Raw genomic sequence first — 19,709 nt, 5'->3', positions numbered from 1 at the left:
AAAGGCTTAGTATGGCAAAACTTAAGTTTGCATAAGGTAATGTAAATTGAAACATTTTTCCCAGATTAAGTCCCATCCAAAAAAACAACAAGCTGGTAGTGAATTTTTGGTTATGAGATCAAGGATATTAAATCCCATATGCATCCCAGTAAAAGCAAAAATCTGAATGGCTGTGTTTCATTTTTCCAATGAATCACTACCTCTTCTATACTTAGAGATAAAGCAGTGCTGAATCCAGAGAGCATATTTACAGAATATTTACTGTACCACTTACTACATTTATTAAAGGTAGGACTTCAGTTGCATAAGCTGCAAGATCCTTCAGGGATGGAAAGATGATTATTTTTACACTGATGGTCTTTGCCAGCGTGCTTATGAGTGCTTTGCACAGACACAGTTGGTGTAAAACAGCCTTTGGCTACCAATGAATCAGTCCCACCCTCTCAGCAAAGACTTAAGGATTTTGTTCAGTCTCTAAATGGGATGAGTACATGTCAAAGCATGGGAAGACATCAACTTTGAGTTAATTCAAAGTGGCTTTTTGAGCAAGAAGGCACTAAGTAAAAAGACATTTAATCTTAAATTATTCTTGTTCTTTTTGTTTTACTTTTTGGCTTGTGTTACTGAGCATTTTTTCCTCTTTGGATTCAACGTGCTTCACATAGAAAAGAAATCTTGTTAGACAGAGGCTGCAGGTATTCCAAATTTCATATAAATTGGTTTTGGCTACATAAAAGCAACTGCCCTGATGAGAAAACCACAGCGCAGGGAATGGTGAACAAGCAATGATTTTTTAATAAATTTTTTTTAAACAAAACTTAAAAAGATAAGAAACACACAAAAAACAAGAATGTTCATTCATTTTTACTCTGCAGGATGTGCCTTGTGATGTAGCAGAGAAACTATGAGACTGCCCCTTTAAAAGCCATCATACCAATCAGCAGGTTTAACTGTCAAGCAAGCTGATGTAGGGCTCTTTGAATTACTGAGTGAGGGATATTCTTCCTGCCAGGTCCTGTCCCCTGTAGGCACTGCAGAGAAGTATTATAGGGCAGTTCTTACCTTGGGAATTAGCCTGCAAGACCCCAATGCTGTCATCAAACTGCATAGATTTGATGTTGAGTGACGCCAAGATGCATTCCTTGTCCTGCAGCGAAGCATCATCAATATTATTCTGATTGGCTGACAGGATAACGCACATGTCGCAGAGGTTGATGTTGACAGCCCTTAAATCAGCCCGACTTAATGGCGTACCCTTCGGCACAGAGAAAAAAAGATTGGGAGATTGGGAGGGGGGGGGGGGGGGGAGGGTGGAGAGGGGAGAGATTTTGCAGGAGAGGGAAAAAAAAAAAAAAAGAAAGAAAAACAAATTAAAGATTGAGAAGGAGCTTTGGGAAATTATTTAACAAGTATCTTTTTTATGCTCTGACATTAAGCTGGTCTAACTACGTGCCAGGGAATAGGAGATGTGTGTTAATCTAAAGGGTAGTTGGTGCTGATGGCAGCATTTTAGGTTCAGTCTCAATACTCAGTCAAGCTATTACTAACAAACAAGAAAGAGGAATAATGCCAGTGTTCTGCATCTCATCAGTGACTTGAAATAGTCTTGATTTAAGTTGCTATCATGTGGCAATCTCTGGCTCTCTGAAAATAACAAGAGGTGTGTTTTAAATGTTCTTTTATCTACTACCAAGTCACAGTGTTTAAACAGAAAAGTACTGTGCGTCCTACACATCTGAAATGCAATCAAGATAAACCTGCTGTTTTCAACCTAAAGCAATACACAAAAAAAGATCTTAATCCTTTTCAATGCATGTTTCTGGTACTTCTGGAAGGAAAACACATTGATCTTCAAGGTTGAGTAATCAAAATGTTTGCAACAGAAACAAGGCTAACAATGAATATAACTAATGCACCATTCTCTCTTACCACAATTCTCAAGTAGAGCTGGCAATATTTAAAATTGAACATTGTGGTAGGCCATGGTTATCATGACCGAGACATGAAACTTAACCAATTATGGTTTGTTTGTTTTTTTTTAATGATAAAAGTTGCCTTCACATCCAACAGTCTGTACATCTCTAGTTACAAAATATTCAATTTCACAAGGGCTGCAAGATCCGGGAAAAACAACACAATTTCCTATGGAAAAGAGTTTCTGATGTGCCGCATCATAGTTTGGCACCCAAAGAGCCTAATGATAATGAGATTAAGCTGTCCAAAACATCTTGTGGAAAATAGCATATATTGAATGGATAAGGTTTCACTATAAAGCACTCAAAAGTTAAGATATGATTATTTCTGCCACCTTAATTCTGCTGTTTGTGTCTGTATTATGCACCAAGAGAAGCAGGATTCCTATGGGGAAAAATAATAGAAAATAATGTAATTAAAGACTTAATGATTTTATGCAAAGGGACAGAACTAAGTCTGCCTGAGGATATTGAAAATTGGCATTTGCTTACTTTTTAAGGACTTTAGTCAGCAGCTTAAACATATCTTTAAGTATAAACTTTATATGAAATATCCAAGGTTTTTCTTTGTTGCAAGTCAGAACAAGTGTTTCTATATTGAGTTGCAACCACATCACCATCAGAGATTAGCAAAAAGCTAACTTTGTGAACAAAAGCATAGAAAATAAGGTAATGGGTTCAAGTGGCCTCCATTTAATCCATGACTACCAGTATGATCTCAGTAACGTTGGTAGACATCTAACAGAATAATGCTGATAATTTTAACTTAAGGTCACCATTTAGAACAAGATAGGCTTGGACAAATAAATAAGTAGATAGATAAATAGATAAACAAATAAAAGCCTTAAAAGTCTGCATGGTCTTTAGCATCCTTCATTACTATATAAGAAAATAACTCCTTTACACATTCTGTATTTATGAATGTGCATAAATCAATCATTTAAGCTGCTTAACCTGAAATTTGTCCAAAAGCCTCTAAAATTGGGTGCAAACTGACTGGAAAAAGTAAAGGTAGTATTCATTAATGCTCCTTCAGAATTTTGAATAAAAAAAAATAAACACACAATTCATTAATTTATCATACTAGGTAGTTTGGAAGTAGCAGCTGAATTCCATTCTGCTCCAACAGTATTATTAATTTAATTCTGATTCTTTATTCTTAAGACTTCACAGTGACTGGAATTAAAAAGGATTGTCAGGAAGAGGAGGATATTAACTGACTAAATCTGATATTGACACAATTTCTGTGACAGAGGAGAATCTTGTAACAACATCTGTTGGGTCAATTTCCAGAAGAAAAGAAAAAACAAAACAAAACAAAACAAACAAACAAACAAAAAAAAGCTAATGGCTAACAATAAAACTATATTTATAGTAACAAAGCCTGAATTTATAAGAAAATGAAGCCTGTCTTTCCATTCTACTGCTGTTTTCCTGATTATGTAGTTCAGATTACATCCATCATTTATTTATTTTCAGTTGTTGAAATGTAGTTATTTGGAACTGGTAAATTCATAATTTTTTTTACTCTGAGAAAAACACCCAAACTCACTTTATAAAGTATTTCACTTGTATTTATGCCCTAGGATTTCCCTCCTGACTGGATCTCTGTTGGATGTTTATCGTTATGGACATACCAGATCACTAGTATGGAAGTCTTTTTTAGTGTAGCTCAAGTTTCTACATTTTGTGCAGACAAGAGAATGATACTGATATAGAGGAGTGAAGAAATAGGACCCCTGAATTCTGGCAGTGGCTATCCCACTAAGATCAATAAGGAACCTTTCCTTGATTTCAAAAAGCTCAGGATGTTTTAGAATGGGTATGGTAGGAATTGAAATGCCATATTTCCTATAAAGTTCGTCAAACTTCAGTATTAAAAAAATAAAATAAAATACAGACACATTATAGTATACAGTAACAATATTTTTTTAAAGGTTTTGTGAGTATAAATACAACTATAATTTCATAAATAAATGTCATTTCATGAGTGAAATCACATCAGAACAGACTACATGCAGTGTACTGCAGCAAATGCCTGATATATAACACAGCCAATATGTTTGATAGTAGCTGAAATTCATCCAATGAGGATGATGAGGCACTGAACACAGCAGCAAATATCATCTAATAAGGTCTCACAGGGCTCTGTTTTCATAGATACAGTAAAGGGAAAAGGTAAGTCCTCAGGCCTATAAGTAGACAAAAGTAAAAAAAAAAAAAAAAAAAAAAAAAAGCAAAAAAAAAAAAAAAGCCTATGATCAAAGTCCATTTGAGTCCATTTGAATCTGTCCAGTTGGTGTCCTAAATCACAAAATATCAATCAAAATATCTTTGGACTTACAGGCAAGATTGAAACCTTGGGGAAGTTATGCAGTGTCTCCCATTCCCTTCTCAGGTATTCAAGTGAACCCACAAACACAATGTGCTTGAGTTCATGGTAGTGAAAGTTGCTGGCTCGTAATGGCATCACTAAATTTCTTAATCCAATCAAAGCAGATTTAACATCCCCAAATATGCAAACGACTACATGCCCACTTAAAACTGTCATCGCTGCTTCACTTCGAGTCTAAAAAACAAAACAAAATGAGAAATGAAACAAAGAGAAGCTTAAATCATATATTGAAATTTAAATCATGATAAACAACTATCAACACTGTTTATGCACAAAGAAGCATTTTGATAATAGCTGTTCTTTTTCATACTTATTTATCCTTCATTAAATATGCTCAGCAGAAGAAAATTCCATTCTTGGTGACAAATCCTTCAGCATTCAGAAAGACATACCAGACCAAATTCTGAACCTTTATACATTGCTGCACATGTGGATTAAGACTTGGTATAACAACATAAGCACTATGTATTTAGTTAAGAATAAAATGTGACCTACAGTGCATTTATCTGTTAGAGTGATTATAGGAAATATATGCAAAATCATGCCCTAGCTTACAAATCACTAGAGCTTGTTTCATGATCAATTTGAAAATGAAAGCATGAGTGTCCAATAGTCTTATTAGGTCTTCATGGCATCACAGGAATCTTGTGTGTCTTCTTATTCCCTTAGGGTCAATATACTTATTTTAGGACAAGCTGCTACTACCACGAGAAGCAATTGAAGAACCCTCTGCATGACTCTGCTTTATAGTGAATGCCCACTGTATTTCAGAGAGGTCCACTCAGTAAGAAACATCTCATGTGCAAGATTATATCATCAAAAGTAATTTCTCAAGCCATTCAGGCTTTTGGAGTTGCTGGATAGAAACGGGGGGAAAAAAAAACAACAACAAAACAAACACAATAAAATAAATACCAACTCATGGAGAATATCTAAATGATGTGCAGAATTACCTTCTCATCTCAGGGACAAAAAAAATTACATTTTTGCACTAATCTCATCAGTAGCAGTATTGGCTGAGTATGCAATTCAAAAACAATGGTGATTAAATAAACTAACTATGAAACCATGATCTTCATATCTGGAGCCATTCTTAATATTACCAGACTCCATCAAGTAACTGCAGATCCACTCACATCATATATAATACTGTAAAGAAGTTTTGGCAATGAATAAGACTATGGGGAACTGCAGTTTTCTCCCCTCACTTATCCATGGTGTAAGTCCTGTTTATGTAGTCATGCGGAAGCATGACTACTTGTAATACAGACTGGAATACAAAGCAGAATTGTTCATTACATAACAATTAGTAATTTTCAAAATTTGTTAAAAAACAACAAAAAAACAAAAAACAAACAACAACAACAACAAAAACAACAAAAACAAACACAAAAAAAACAAACAAACAAAAAAAAAAACACGAGCTTTCATTTTCTCTTGGGCAATTAACACTGCTCATTTTTACCATAATGGTGGTCTTGGCTCTTTAAACAAATGAACATAGAAGTGAATTCTGGAGTTGAGCATTTAAGTCATCCCATGTAACTACACATGGGTCTGAACTACTGAGATTTTAGAAACCAGACAAGTCTTTAAAAACACTGTGTAAAAGGAGGCAGTCTATAATTATTAATCTGTATGTACTGTATGTAGTTATGCATAGTTTGTCTGGAAAAAAGAAAAAATACAGTTTTTTGTAAAGTCAACACATATTGGGAAAAAAAAAAAAGAATTACTTTCTGATTGAGGTGTCATCAAACATCAATTAGAAGACTACCTCAGAAATCTTCAAATTATAGTATAGTTTGAATGTGTGCAATCTCTAAGGATAACCTTAAATTTCCATAGATCATAATTTAGGCATAATTGTAGACTGTGAGTTTGAGAAGGTGTAGGGAAGCATTTTGTTTACAATGTCATCAGCAGTGATGATGCACAAACCAGAAAGAGCCTGGTCAGACTCTTGGATTCACAAGCTAGTAGGAAGAAAAACTGACATGGTATCATCAAGAGATAAGAAGTGATGCAGTCCATAATGACATTTTCAGATAAATACTCTTCAGAGTGGGACAGCATGTAAAGGTCGTTTTGAGTCATCCGCTAAAATGTGTTCAGAACATGAAGGCAGATTTCTACCACTGCCTATTACAAAACACAGTGCAGCAGATCTGCATCTCCTTGCCTGCTGAATACATATAAATGCAGACTAATTAAAACTGTTCAGCTAAGCTCTGTCCCACAGCTCAGTCTCTGAAATTCAGAATCAACTTGCTTGACTGTCTAAACACTGATACTGCAATTCCAAGCTATGTCATGGTTATTACAGAAACCCCTGAGGAGAAGGGGAAACAAGCTTTTTACCCCTGATTGTTACAATAAACCAGGGCTGTCACCATCACTGGATGCACCATGCCACAGTACAGGAAAATCTAAGAGAACAGGCTGAGGAAAAGCTTTATAAAGTGCGACAAACTGAAGATCCAACAGGGAGTTCATTTCAAATATCATCAGTTTTGTGAATGAGATCTGGAGTTAGTTACTTGTTTCACTTAGGTATGAGTACATGAACACAAGTGGCACAAACCTTCACTGAGCAAGATAGATCATGATAGGCTTTCTAATTATTTTTAATGACTTGAGTCAGTTTGATGGCTTCCACAGTTAAACAAACAAAACAAACATAAACTAGGCTCACTGAAACACGCTATGAAAGCAGATTAGTGGTACTACTTACTCTGGCCTATTTGGGCTACTTGACACATTGGAAATTGAGAGAAAAGTTTTAAGAGAGCAAAATTCATATAAATAAATAAAAGACAATGCAAAACAATGCCTGTCAGTATTAGAATTTTTACTACCTTGTTTAAAGAGTTAAATGGGATATGTAAGCATTTAAATATTTCCAACATGAATTCTTTAAAGATTTAAACTCAATATGCAAATTTCAGCTTACAAACAAACAAACAAAAAAAAGTGTATTTTGAACCACTTTTTAATATTACATTTGGCATACAGGTTTATATAACAATAATTCCTTAATGAAAATAATTAGCTTCAATTTCATAATTTCACTGTGTTTCTGATTTCAATATGATAGCACAGTTTATCACTCAATTGATTAAATATCAGTTCTATTAGTCCAAATAACCTCTTCTCAAGCACAGCTTATCAATACCTACCAAAATGACCTTTTCAATATCCTTGGCTGGACACCAATGAAACATTCCCGTAGAGTCATATTTTTTCACATTGGCATCCATATTGTCAATCTGTTCATTGCCAGGAATTAACAAGGGGTCATGCCTGGGGAAAAACAAGTTGAGGACAACATAAGTGGAAAATATCATGAATTATGGATGGGAGAATATCCCAGGAGCTATGTACAGAGGGGGAAAAAAGTAAGAAATGAAATGAATTTAGACTTCAACGTGCTTCCTATGTAGGCACCTTAAAAAAAAAAAAAAAAAAAAAAAAAAAAAAAAAAAAAAGGTAAAAGAAAAAATGGTTAAGGTTTAAATTTGCAGTGCAGTATGAAATATTTTCTATATGCTTTCTACACCAATAACAATTAGATTTTAAGCAGGGCTTTCTGACACCATCATGTCCATGGAAGTTTTTTTCCAGTCCCACCTCTCAAAAATAAATATCAGAGTTGCTATTAGCATCTGCAATGAAGTAGAAGGGATAGGAACACAGCCCCATGCTGACTGACTGGCATAAGTATGGAAAGCCAATTACTTGCTTTTACCACATACAACTTCTGACGCGATGCTCTTCACAGTAAAAGCTTTAACAGGCTGCACTTTAAATATTTTAGCAATTTGCCCAATCATATTTTGCTTTCCCAAACTGAAGCCCTTTAAAGATTCAGCAGTATGTCATTTTATAGCAGACTGACTAACAAATGCCCACATCTGGAATACATGATTTTAATACCAAACAACAATGTCAATTTTTCTCTGACAATTGTATCTGTGATAACCTCCTAAGTATTGTGAGGTTTTTTTGTTTGGTTTGGTTTCCAAAAGATTTGAAAGCAAAAGGCTTTTCAAAGAAGAAGAAAATCGACATTTCTATAAACTTGCTTTCCAGCAATACAGCCACACTTAAGCACAGACACATACAAGATGGAGTCCATTATTTATATGCTAAGAACCAGATATTAGTCTAAGAAGCAAATGACACCAGAACTATCAGATTATAGTGAAGATTCCTCCATGATATCATTATACAGAAGCATTACAGGAGAAATTTGTTTGCAATGCATAGGAAAAAAGGACCCCTGAAATCTTAAAACTAAGCAAGGAACAGGTCTGTGTTAGGAAGAACTATAGTCTAATGTTTCTGTTGTGACTGCTAGAAAAATTCTAATGAAGAACTGTTATATTTCAAAGAATAAAATATTTGCAATATAGGAATGTGCTAAGTAATCAGAGGCAGACAGACAAACTTCAAAGGAGTTTCCTTGCTGCAAACCTTTTAAAGAAAAGTCCATATTGGTAAAAAACTCAAAACAAAGTTTCCTGCTTTTCAAGCATTTGAGCCAGCAGGCTGTGGTAAGACACTTGTTTTTCCATCGTCTGCTGAAGTAAACTTTGAATGCTGTTCAGGGTATACGCTAATTTACACTGAATACAGTCTAATAAATTATCATGCTTATGGCAGTTATACGGCTTAAGAAAGGCATATTCTCTAATTCCTTTTAGGTGATTAATTTGTGTAATTTCATAGTCATTGCTCGAATATCCATTGAAATCAGTGAAAAATTCTAATTCATTTCATTCAAACAGAGCCAACTCCAAACAAAATAATAATAATAAAAAAAAAAATAAAAGGGCTTGAGAAACTATTAATACACTATTCCAGTTAAATCAGAGTCTCTTCATGCTGTAAGAAAAAGTAACCTAATTCACAGTAAAGTAACAAGTGGGACAGCTGGGAAAAAGAATCACAATGTTTCCAAAGCTTCTTTACACTCACTAAACAGAAAGCGAACATCAAAAGAGACTTGAGTATATTTCACTATCAACCCATTGGCAGCAGGGGAGTCTCTAGGAGACCACATGGAGTCTCAGACCCTGATCCAGATTTAGTAAAGAAAAACTTTTCAAATGTATGCTCCTTTCTCTGCAGGAGACAGAGTGACTTTTGCATACAAAAGTTGTACCAAAAGATTTTGTTCACTTATTTTTAACTTCCAGAAAAATATCTAGAGTGCATACTTTTACCCACAAGTGTATGAGTTGAACCATGGTAGTTCCAGCTGAGAGCTGACTGTGATGCTGTTCACAGTGTGTTCTTTGCTTATCATACCTGCATGCATTACAGTAAAGCCTACAACTGAGGTTAAGGTGGAAGGCTGTTCTGACGTTCAGATATTTAATAGGACTCTGATCTGGCCATTTTCTATATGGATGCTGCATGATCAACAAACATACAGAGAGGCATGGTTAGGCTCACATCTACAGATCACAGAAAGAATATCATGGTGGAAAGGGATAATCAAACATAAATGAAAACACTCCCACATCCTGAGCTCATAGAATAACCCTAATGGGAACAATCTCCAGCTTCAGTCAGCCCTTAAATGGGGTCTAGGAGAGATGGAGACAAACTCTACCCCTTCCAGTCACCCAAGTGAATGGCCTACACTTGTGCTCCCACAGCTGACTCAGTGTTTGCCTCAGGTGATCAATCAGAGGTTCAGGCCATGACTCAACAGTTCCCATATAGATGTGTGTGTGTTTATACATATATACAAAATCATAGAATAGCTCAGGTTGGAAAAGACCTTAAAGGTCATTGAGTCTAACCACAACCAAACCATACCACTCTTAACAGTCTGCCTCTGTTTCCAAATAAGAAGCTTGGTCAAAAAGTGGAGAAAGCATCAGGAGCATCAGCTGTGAAATGGTTTTCTTTTTATTTTTTCCCCACACTTACATAAGACAGTTCTCTATAAGCCTTTCCTACAGCAGTACTGAAATAAAAGCAGACTTCACTAATCAAATATTCCAGATTTTCCTTTTCTCCTTTCCTTCATCATTGAAACTACATTAAACAAATCTAAAAAATACTACATTCTAATTTCCTAATCAGTGTGCCCTGTCCGCTCCAAGACTAAACAGATCAACTGAAGCTTTAACAGAAATGAGTACTTAATAATAATACTCCAATCATTTCGCAGAAAGGATACAAATTGAAAGATGATAACAGGTATCTGACATCAAATGATGTTCCGTTGTCTTCAGGTCTCAAACAAGTTTTAGTGTCTGATTGCTCTAAGTCTACTGTAGTTCTCTGTTGGATAAAGGCTTTCCATACTATTAAGAAAGTATTCAAAATAATTTGTGCCAAAAATAAATTAGAATTTTACCTGGGTATTTTGTTTTCTTGTTACATTAGGGTTTAGTGCTATAAGAGGGGTAAAGGGTATAAATTATCATATGTAAGCTTCTATTGATATTTTAGGCAATATTTTTCTTTATTTTTTTCTTACATATGTACTTATTTGCAAGACAGTAAACTATCTGGATCCTCTACTTTCACTTCTTGGAATACAGCAAGTGTGAAGCTTAAAAGCAGCAAGCAGGAAGGGACATGCAACAAGTATACAAATAGATTCTATTGCACTACTTTTTTTGTAAGGGAATGAAATATTGCCTGAGAAGGATACTGTGTTAAGACTAACAACACTCTCTGTTTCAGGATTTTTTATTTTATATTATTTTATTTTTTTAAAATATTTTCATGTCTTAAGTCAATAATTTTCTACCCTCAGTAAAGCAGTCACTGGTGATGCCTTCAGAGGTTGAAAATTGTTTGTTACTAATGTTAAACTTTTTCCTCAGATGACAGAAAACATTTAAAAACAAAAATTATCTCAGAACTTGCTCGACTATTTTTGTTTTAACTACTGCTCTTTTTATTAATTGCTACATTAATAGCTTTTTACTACTATGGATAAAAATACACTGTCTTAAATCTGATGATGAAAACCTGTTTTGCAAACACTCAAAATTAATTAAGACAGACACACAAAGGCCAGTGATATCAAATCTGTCTGAAGGATTTGGACACCCTCTTCCTATTAAACTCCAGGTTGCACAAAATATTACAGTTGTTGTTACAGCCAAATTAGGGGCTGAGCGTTTCTAGAGCCTTTCTATCTGCCTCACCCTTGAAGATGGCCCTGTCAAACTCTGCTTGAGTTGCTGGTTATTGGCTGGTTATTCTGAAAGAACTGTATTAGCATGCAGCCATGCTGCAGTCATGTTCTACAGAACTATTAAGATATCTTGATGGCCTGAAAAAAGCTTGAAAATTTCACACAATGTTTGTTTTGACTTGATGTTGGTTTTCATGTCTTGCAATTGCCTTGTAAAGCATCTAGTCATTCCAACTAAGAAAATATAAGTGTGTGGGAAAAGAGAAAATAAGTTGAATTTCACATTCATAATCTCAGTTTAAATACAGTTTTTCTGGTTCTCATGGGGGATACTACATACACATGACTTTAAAAGGAGAGCAAAATACAATCTTTTCAATTTTTGAAAAACATTTTACACAACTTCTGATAAATTAAACTTGAAAAAGACAGCAAAAGCCATGCTACATTAGCAACCCCCAAAAGCTTGACTGGAAGACAACAGCAGAACCATAAATACCATCTTCGAGAAACTTGCTACAAGGAAGCCAACATTACATTTTAAGAAATACTGCTTTCCTTGCAGTATAACTAGTGCAAACTTATCTACTTTCAGTTTTTGAGTCTGGATCTTCTGAGTAATAACAGGAGAAGGACAGAATTGGGAAGACTGACAATTGTAAGCATATCCTTTGTCACCTTGTCTTAACCCTGCAGCTATCACTTACGTGCAATTGTGCATGAGAGCAATATACACTCACAGATCTCCAGTGGAATTCTGTATTTTGGGAGCTAGGAACTAGAATACCACAGGAGCAGTACAGACCCTGATGTTTTTTGAAAACTTGTAGTCTTTTCACATCATTAAAAACATGATTTGACTCTTTTGTTCTACCCCTATATAAAATCAATGGCAAAAACATCCACAAGAGCAACATAACCTCTCTTTTTCACATTCTTGTAAAAGTCTGCAGTTTTACTCTTCTCATGCAGATAAACCATGCCTGTTTTTTGCATACAAAAAGACAGTAAGCAGTCTGATACTTGAGGTTCAGGGTTGAAACTCACCTTACATATGGGCCATGGACTTTTGAGTTTTTCTAACTGATTTTGTGGGTGAATGAGTGTGTTTGTGAGCATAAGCACAAATATATTTAATTTTAGAAGGGAGGGCATGGTTTGCTGAAGACAAGATTGAAGGCACACAAGAGAATGTCTCATGCCTTTGAAATTTCTCCTACAACTATCCTAACAAATTGTGGCAATTAACATGCTGTTAGTGTTAGATGTATGCAGCCAGTGCAGGTGCTAATAATTGAAAAAGCATTTAGAGCTTTTACACCCTGGCTGAATATTTCATGATGTGCTGCATGTTTCACTATTTACTCAGTGGGCCTCTGTCACTTCAATCTTCTCTGACTGCTTTGACTGGTGCTATAAAGCTCAACCAAGATAGAGTGACGGCTTGTCACAGGCAAACTTCACCGACTCCTGCAGCTCACTGGGACTAGCTGTGAAGGTTGTCACGACATTCTGATGGAATTCAGCAAATGTTTTGTGACTAATACACCCAACATTTGTCGGCTACCATTAGCTGTTACTCGTGACCCTCTGCAGTCTGTGTGAAAGGCATTAGCTTGTAATGAGAATTTGTTGTCCACGTGTATCATACTAATGACACTACTACTGATCTTTACTTTCACAGGTTAATCAGCAATGAAGTTTGTAAGGATTCAGTGCACAGATGCAAGGTGCTTTCCAGAAGAAAACTGCATGTAACTAGAGAAAGAAATCTTGAGGTTTTACTATTAAATGCATTTGTTGTCATATACAGAATCTGTACTAATACTGGCTTCAACATTGCTCCACCTTACTCCTTCCCTAGATCGGCAAAGAATGTATCTAATACAGGAATTGTACCTAGTGCCAGCTTATGGGCTGGAACAATCCTCCTTCCTCCCCATTTCTCCACACAAATACCAAAAAAGTGTTTGTTTGGTTTTTTTTGTTTTTTTGTTTTTTTTTTTGTTTTTTTGTTTTTTTTTTTTTGTCCTCAAAAGAATTACTGATGAGTTCATATTAATTTATCAAGGCTACCAAGGATGCTGATATATAGCTGCTTACTGAAAGAATTTTGGTCATTAAAATATCTTCATACCTCAGGACATGCTGAGATTACGCTTCTGAAGTATGAATTTCTTTATGTAAGAAAGTAACAAAATAGTTAATTTTCAGACTTTTAGCTAACAAATTCAACAAGGAGGAGAAAAGTCAAACAGACAATGCAATCTCTGTTTTTAAAATTTCCCCTTTGTATCTGCTCAAGCGGCAGAAGTAGCAATTGTTGAGTGGTAGGAGAAAGAACCTGAAAAACTAGTTTTTCATTCATATATAAACACACAGTTAAGTGGCATTATAAAACATAAGAGTGTTTTCTTCTACTTAAATGAAGTGTACTGTATGCCTTATGATAAAAACCACCTCTGTTACAAACCAGCATTACAAAAATTCATTATTTTCTTTAAACCTTGTATCAAGTTGAAGAGCTTTTTCTTTCCTTTGCTCTGATCTAAGTGAGTCTCCTTTAACTGTGAACTTTATAAAGGACCTCGTTGATTTTTCTGCTGGAAAATTCTGCTTTTCCTTCTTGATGCTACCATCTCATCTCAAAAACATTTACAGATTTCACATTTCAGTCTCAGATTTTTCTTATTCTAGTAGTTTACAATGCAACTACTAATGGTAGCAACAGAGGGTTAACATATACTACTCTCTACCATTCAAAACTTTTATTCTATAAACTTGTTAAAGCAGGTCTAAGACAACAGACTGACTGCTGAACTATTCCTGATGTTTGTATTGGTAGAAGTGAACTCATGAGAGAGCCAAGAGGTGAACTGTGCTATTAAATGCCTGCTTTGTCACAGTTTAATTATCGTTTCATGTTATTATTGCTTCAAGTTAGCCTTAGTAAAACTTTAACAAAGGATATAAATTTAGAGTACAGTACAAAAATTTCCAAGGGTGGAGGTCATAGATAGAAACAGTTATTATGGCTAATCAATGAGTTTTACCTCTTCAAACCTTACTTGATTTAAGTTTGACTCAGAAAATGATCAAATCAAACTCATTTTACAGTTTTTGTTTGAGAAAAGTTCCCCCTCTAGATCTCTTATCACTTTTTTTGCTCCCTATGGAAAGCTAACTTTTTCAGCAAGTATAAGAGCAGCAATACAGTGGCAGGAACTGAGTGGTACTGGCAGAAATGTATGTATATGTGCTAATATATGGCACTGTGTAGGTAGATGAGGAGATGAATATGCACAGTCATTCACATGCTAGGAATACTACAGCCAACTTCAGGAAAACAGACAGAAGGTTTTCCCCTCACCTTCGGACAAATAATCTCATTAGATTTCCATAAATGTATGCCAAAATCTCACTTTTTCTGTGTTACTTAGCTGGACTCTGAACCACTTTTATGGTTTGGTAGGGAATTATTTTGGACCAGGAAAATCCTCAGGCTTACAAAATTCTCCTTGGCATCACACTGAAAACCCAGTGTCCTCTGATGCCTGGTTCTTATGTGATCAGGGACACTAATGATAATGACCCTTTGCTGAGTATGCTACTTGTCTAGAGGCCTATGTCAACTACACCACTATGTTCAGAGTGGACAGGGACAAACTATTTGTTTGCTCTTCAGGCCCCTTGGGCCCTGTCATATACTATTTGTTCTTGCATTAAGAGGTAGTTTGATTCAGCTGGGCTGACATTTCCTTCAACTCAGTGTATTCCACTCATGCAATAGCAGCCACCAAAGCATTAAGTGAGGACTTGAGCCCCAACAACAATCCTTTTAAGGAGCTTTTCTGATTTAAACCCAGGGCTTTTCACATTTTATTGGTCACTCTAGAATTGAAAATGACACTCTTTTTCTTTTCCTCTTTTTTTTTTTTTTTTTTTTTTTAACTAGCTTTACTACTTGATACTCTTGCAACATAGTCTCCTCATGTTTAATGTGGCTATTCATCAATAACATGAATCAAAACCTGTGACTGCCCGATGATGAACAGGTGATTTGATTTCACTTCCTGACACCAGGAGCATCAAGCTTGCTATCTCATGAATAAGGAAACTTGATATGTGATTATTTTTCTTGACTTTCTTTTCATTCTGCTTACATTTTAGATTTACATCTTATTGTAATAGGACACCCTCGTGTTTACATCTTCACAAAAGTATTATTTGTTTTTCCTGATGGAGATTAAGTTATATTTGAAGAAGACCCATGTTCTTGTGTGTTTAAAGGGGCAGTATTCTGCTGAGGAAAAACTGGTAGAAAGTAATACTGACAGTGCAAGGTGGCTCAATATTTTTCTAATTAATTTGCATTTATAGTTCCTGATTGACCACTGGATTCTTCCAGTGTTGCATGAGTGTGATCTCATTTGATGTGATACAGAAATCATTAGAACAGTGACTTTCGAAATGTTAATCTAAACTACATGTGATGTATGCAGAGGATATTTGTATAGCTATTTTTTTTTTTTTTTTTTTTTTTTTTTTTTTCCAGTTAGTAACTTACTGACATCTAGAGAAAACAGTATCAAAAGATAGCGTGGAAAAGATGTCTTTATTCCAGCTATCAGCACCAGGTTTAATAATAGAGATTTCTATTTATGTGTGGGTGAATCTCAAAGACATCCACATTCCAACCAGGTCTAAATAGGCAGATCTTTTTGTCATGATCTTCCACGGAATGCCTATGATATGGATTCTCTCCTCTGTTCTGCTCAAATGATAGCAGGAATCCAAAAGCTGCACCTCAAGACATGCCTTCTTCCCTGATTTGCTCCAGCTACTATGGAAATATAGTATCTGTGCAGAATTTTAACATTATCTCAGAAACTGATTCTATAGTTGCAGTCCTGATTACAATTTAAGAATTAAATTTCCACATACTATTTCCTCTATAAGCTCTATTAGTTTTCCTCTTCTCCATGCCTCCTATAGACCAAGGACCACAGCTGAGGAAACAGTCTGCCATCTGTTTCTGTGGGAGGGTAGGAGTGAATCCGCATTTGGAAACAAGCTTTTAATGTGAATTTAGAAAAGACACTGCAAAGGTAACTAACAGCTGCAGATAGGACAGTGTTTCAGCTGATTTACTTTTGTGTACTTTTAGTTGATAGGCTGAATATTTCTGGGCAGAAATGCAAGTAATTGTCATTTCGAAAATTTGCAAATATACAAAACTGCAGATAACACAGCCCACTTTTGTTTATCAAATAGCTGAATGGTGCCTGGCCACTGTACACAAAGCAGAACTGTTTTCTTCAGATTCAATTGGTTTTCTCTTATTTAGCACCTTGAAAAAAAGCTAAGATGATGTAGATAATTTTAAGACAAGGAGAGCATTAGGTCTGGGAGAAGGCTGAGGGTGCCAAGAGAGGGCAGGTGAATAAATTTAGCAGCAAGAGAGAAGAAAACAATGTCTGGATCCAGAAGCCTAGCAAGTTCTCCGCTTGCTGCTCGACCCATATTTAGCAATTCTGATGTGCTACTGAGCAGACAGCTCAGGCTCAGGACGACTACTCTCCCTCAGTCCCTCTTCAGCAGGCAATGAAAGCAGGCTCCACTTTGAAAATCTTCCCCCATCATGCAAACTGACACAGGCATGCTTTTCAAAAACCCACAGCCAATCTGTTGATCATTACTTATTTACAAAGGCCTTCGGGCAGAAAGTCCTGTAAAAACCATACTTGATACGGTATACACTAGCTTTTTCTGCTTGTGGAAAAAAGTACCCCTAAGGCTACCTCAAACCATCACTTTCTATTGCACATAAAATGTACCGTGTAACACTAAAGTATTTAATATATATGGTATAATATATCTACTGGAAAGGCATTTGTGTAGAAGTATGTTACCCTGTATTTGGTAATTTGATGTTTTGCTGAAGGCTATGACTTGAAAAAGCCTGCACCTAGTACAGAGGACCTGTCATCTCAGTACCCAAGAGCCAATAGAATAAAGAAGTACCCTTAAGCAGCAAAACTTTGACACAGCTTTGAAGCATATGAAAACAGTATAACTCCCCAGAATTATTATTACTCAAGATCAAAGAAATGAGGCATACTTTACATAGCAAACAGGGACAGTGCACTCAGCTCCAAATGTTTCAGCTCTTTCTCTCTCTTTCTTTCTCCCTTTTTATTTTTACTTCCCCCAAATTAGAATTTGGTCGTGGGGCAATCTCCCACAATTTTAAAACTATAAGTGGTTAAAACTGTTACTGCTATATTAGAAGACTGTCCAAAGGTAAGTTAACTGAAAATGATGATAGGATGACAACTGGCATCATAAAAATGAGAAGCTTGCCAGTATGCTCATTTTATTCCTCCTCATAAACTGTAAACAAGCATGTAAATCAGTGTCATATGGGCAAGGCTGAACAAACAGGAAAGCAAAGAAGTTTTAATGATACATTTAACAGAAATAGATGGCCAATATGAAGAAAAGAAAAAAAAAAAAAAAAAGAAAAGAAAGAAAAGGACTCAGCTGGGTGCGTTTTCCTCTGTGAATCAATTTCACTTTTGGTTCTGTAGTCTAGCAGAAGTGAAGAAGACTAGTAGAAGTTGTGTCCTTGAATATGCCCTTTTTTACTGTAACAATTAACAAATATGGATGTTCCTTTAAATGGCCAAACAAAATTTCTAGTCTATTGACTGAAATGTAAGGAGGAATATTACCTAGATGTATCCAAAGTTGTTAAAGGAACAAAGTAATGTCAATAATAAAAGAAAAATCATGAATGATTTTATATAAAGAGCTATACATTCATATCTTTTTTTTTCTCCTTTAATTTCTGCAAATGCAGAGTAGCTACAGTTATACATACACCCAAACTTCAAACTATATGTAAGTGCCTGCTCATGTACCTAGGTTTAAATGTTTTCTGTATGCAGTGGAAAATCTCTGCTATGCTTCTTAGTTCTGGACACAATTATGGGCTACGATTCCAGGCTGACCACTTCAGATATACAAAATAGAGGAGGAACAGCCTCCTAGCAGAAAGCTTCATGTCGACTATTTGATCCTGTTCTGACTGAACTGAGCAGCCAAAGGGTAAAGTACAGTAGACAAAATGCATATGCCATATTATTTTAATAGATTCCAATTTCCTATTGCAGTTTTAGTTTTAACAACTCCCATAGAGGAAAATTGTCCTATGAAAGAGAACTACATAGTTCTCTTACAAGTATAAAAAAATGTACATATAGCAACAGGGGTAAAATATCACTTATGATGATGTTTTCATTACCTACTTTTAGAGTATATACTACCCTTTAAAATATCCTTGCATTTCATAATTAACGTGCTTTTAGCCTTAGTAAAACTGCATTAGTTTTGAACTTTGCTTTGGCAAGTATATGGATTATTAGACTTTTTTATCAGTCTAAATCAATTAACAGAAATTTGATTTCAATCGACAGGATAAAAGGAAGGTAATATTCAGGTTCATTTTTGATTGTGATGATACATCTCACATATGGCCTTAAGTACAGAAAACAGTACTCAGAGGGAATCCAACAAAAAGAGAATTGCCTAAGGCAAACTAACCACACGAGTTCCTCTGATTGGTTAGTGCTATCATTAGTGCCACTGCTGTTTAAGAACTACACACGGGCAGGACAGGGTGACAGCTAAGACTTTAAAGCCTATGTATTTTTCAAACAGCTTTTCAAACTGTTTTTCATGACAGAATTTTTTTCAGCTCTATCATTAACTGCTGACAAGCTGACAGAATAAATACTTCAGCCTTTCAGAAACCATCTAACAATCTTTTTTTCCACCGCCTCCCCTTATTTTTTGATGTGGGGGGAGGAGAAGAGGAAGAGAAGAAGAAAGGAGATGAAGATATGAGTTTCTTACAGTCTTACCTCATCAGTTTGGGTGAGGAGTTGGGTGAATTTCGCATGCCTCCATTTCGTTGCTTTTTTTTGGGTGATAGTGTTGACGGCTGCTCATCTTCAACTGGAAATATAAGGAACTCATGAGATTAAGCACTGTTCTGCATGTCATATGAAATACAAGTGAAGTAGCAAAGAACACACACTCTATGTCCATTCACGCACTGATACTTCATTGCTAACATAGGCCTAACAGTAATAAAAATCAAATACATGTT

At 35.6% G+C, this 19,709-nt stretch overlaps 1 protein-coding gene across 40 annotated transcripts in view; it reads right to left on the bottom strand.

Annotated features, from left to right (window-relative positions):
* KCNMA1 (potassium calcium-activated channel subfamily M alpha 1) overlaps positions 1 to 19,709 on the bottom strand; it is a 403,732-nt gene that overhangs the window by 36,769 nt on the left and 347,254 nt on the right. For all 40 annotated transcript variants that reach the window (XM_072340339.1, XM_072340340.1, XM_072340330.1 and 37 more), the window contains 4 exons: positions 19,462 to 19,555; positions 7,548 to 7,671; positions 4,318 to 4,542; positions 1,063 to 1,255 (listed from right to left, as the gene is read on the bottom strand). In XM_072340339.1, coding sequence (XP_072196440.1) covers positions 1,063 to 1,255; positions 4,318 to 4,542; positions 7,548 to 7,671; positions 19,462 to 19,555 — 636 coding nt within the window. The remainder of the gene's footprint in view (positions 1 to 1,062; positions 1,256 to 4,317; positions 4,543 to 7,547; positions 7,672 to 19,461; positions 19,556 to 19,709) is intronic.

Source organism: Excalfactoria chinensis, chromosome 6 (genome assembly GCF_039878825.1).
Source record: "Excalfactoria chinensis isolate bCotChi1 chromosome 6, bCotChi1.hap2, whole genome shotgun sequence".
Taxonomy (NCBI): Eukaryota; Metazoa; Chordata; class Aves; order Galliformes; family Phasianidae; genus Excalfactoria; species Excalfactoria chinensis.
The sequence above is the reverse complement of the archived record's forward strand: the minus strand, read 5'-3'. Positions and strand labels throughout refer to the sequence as shown.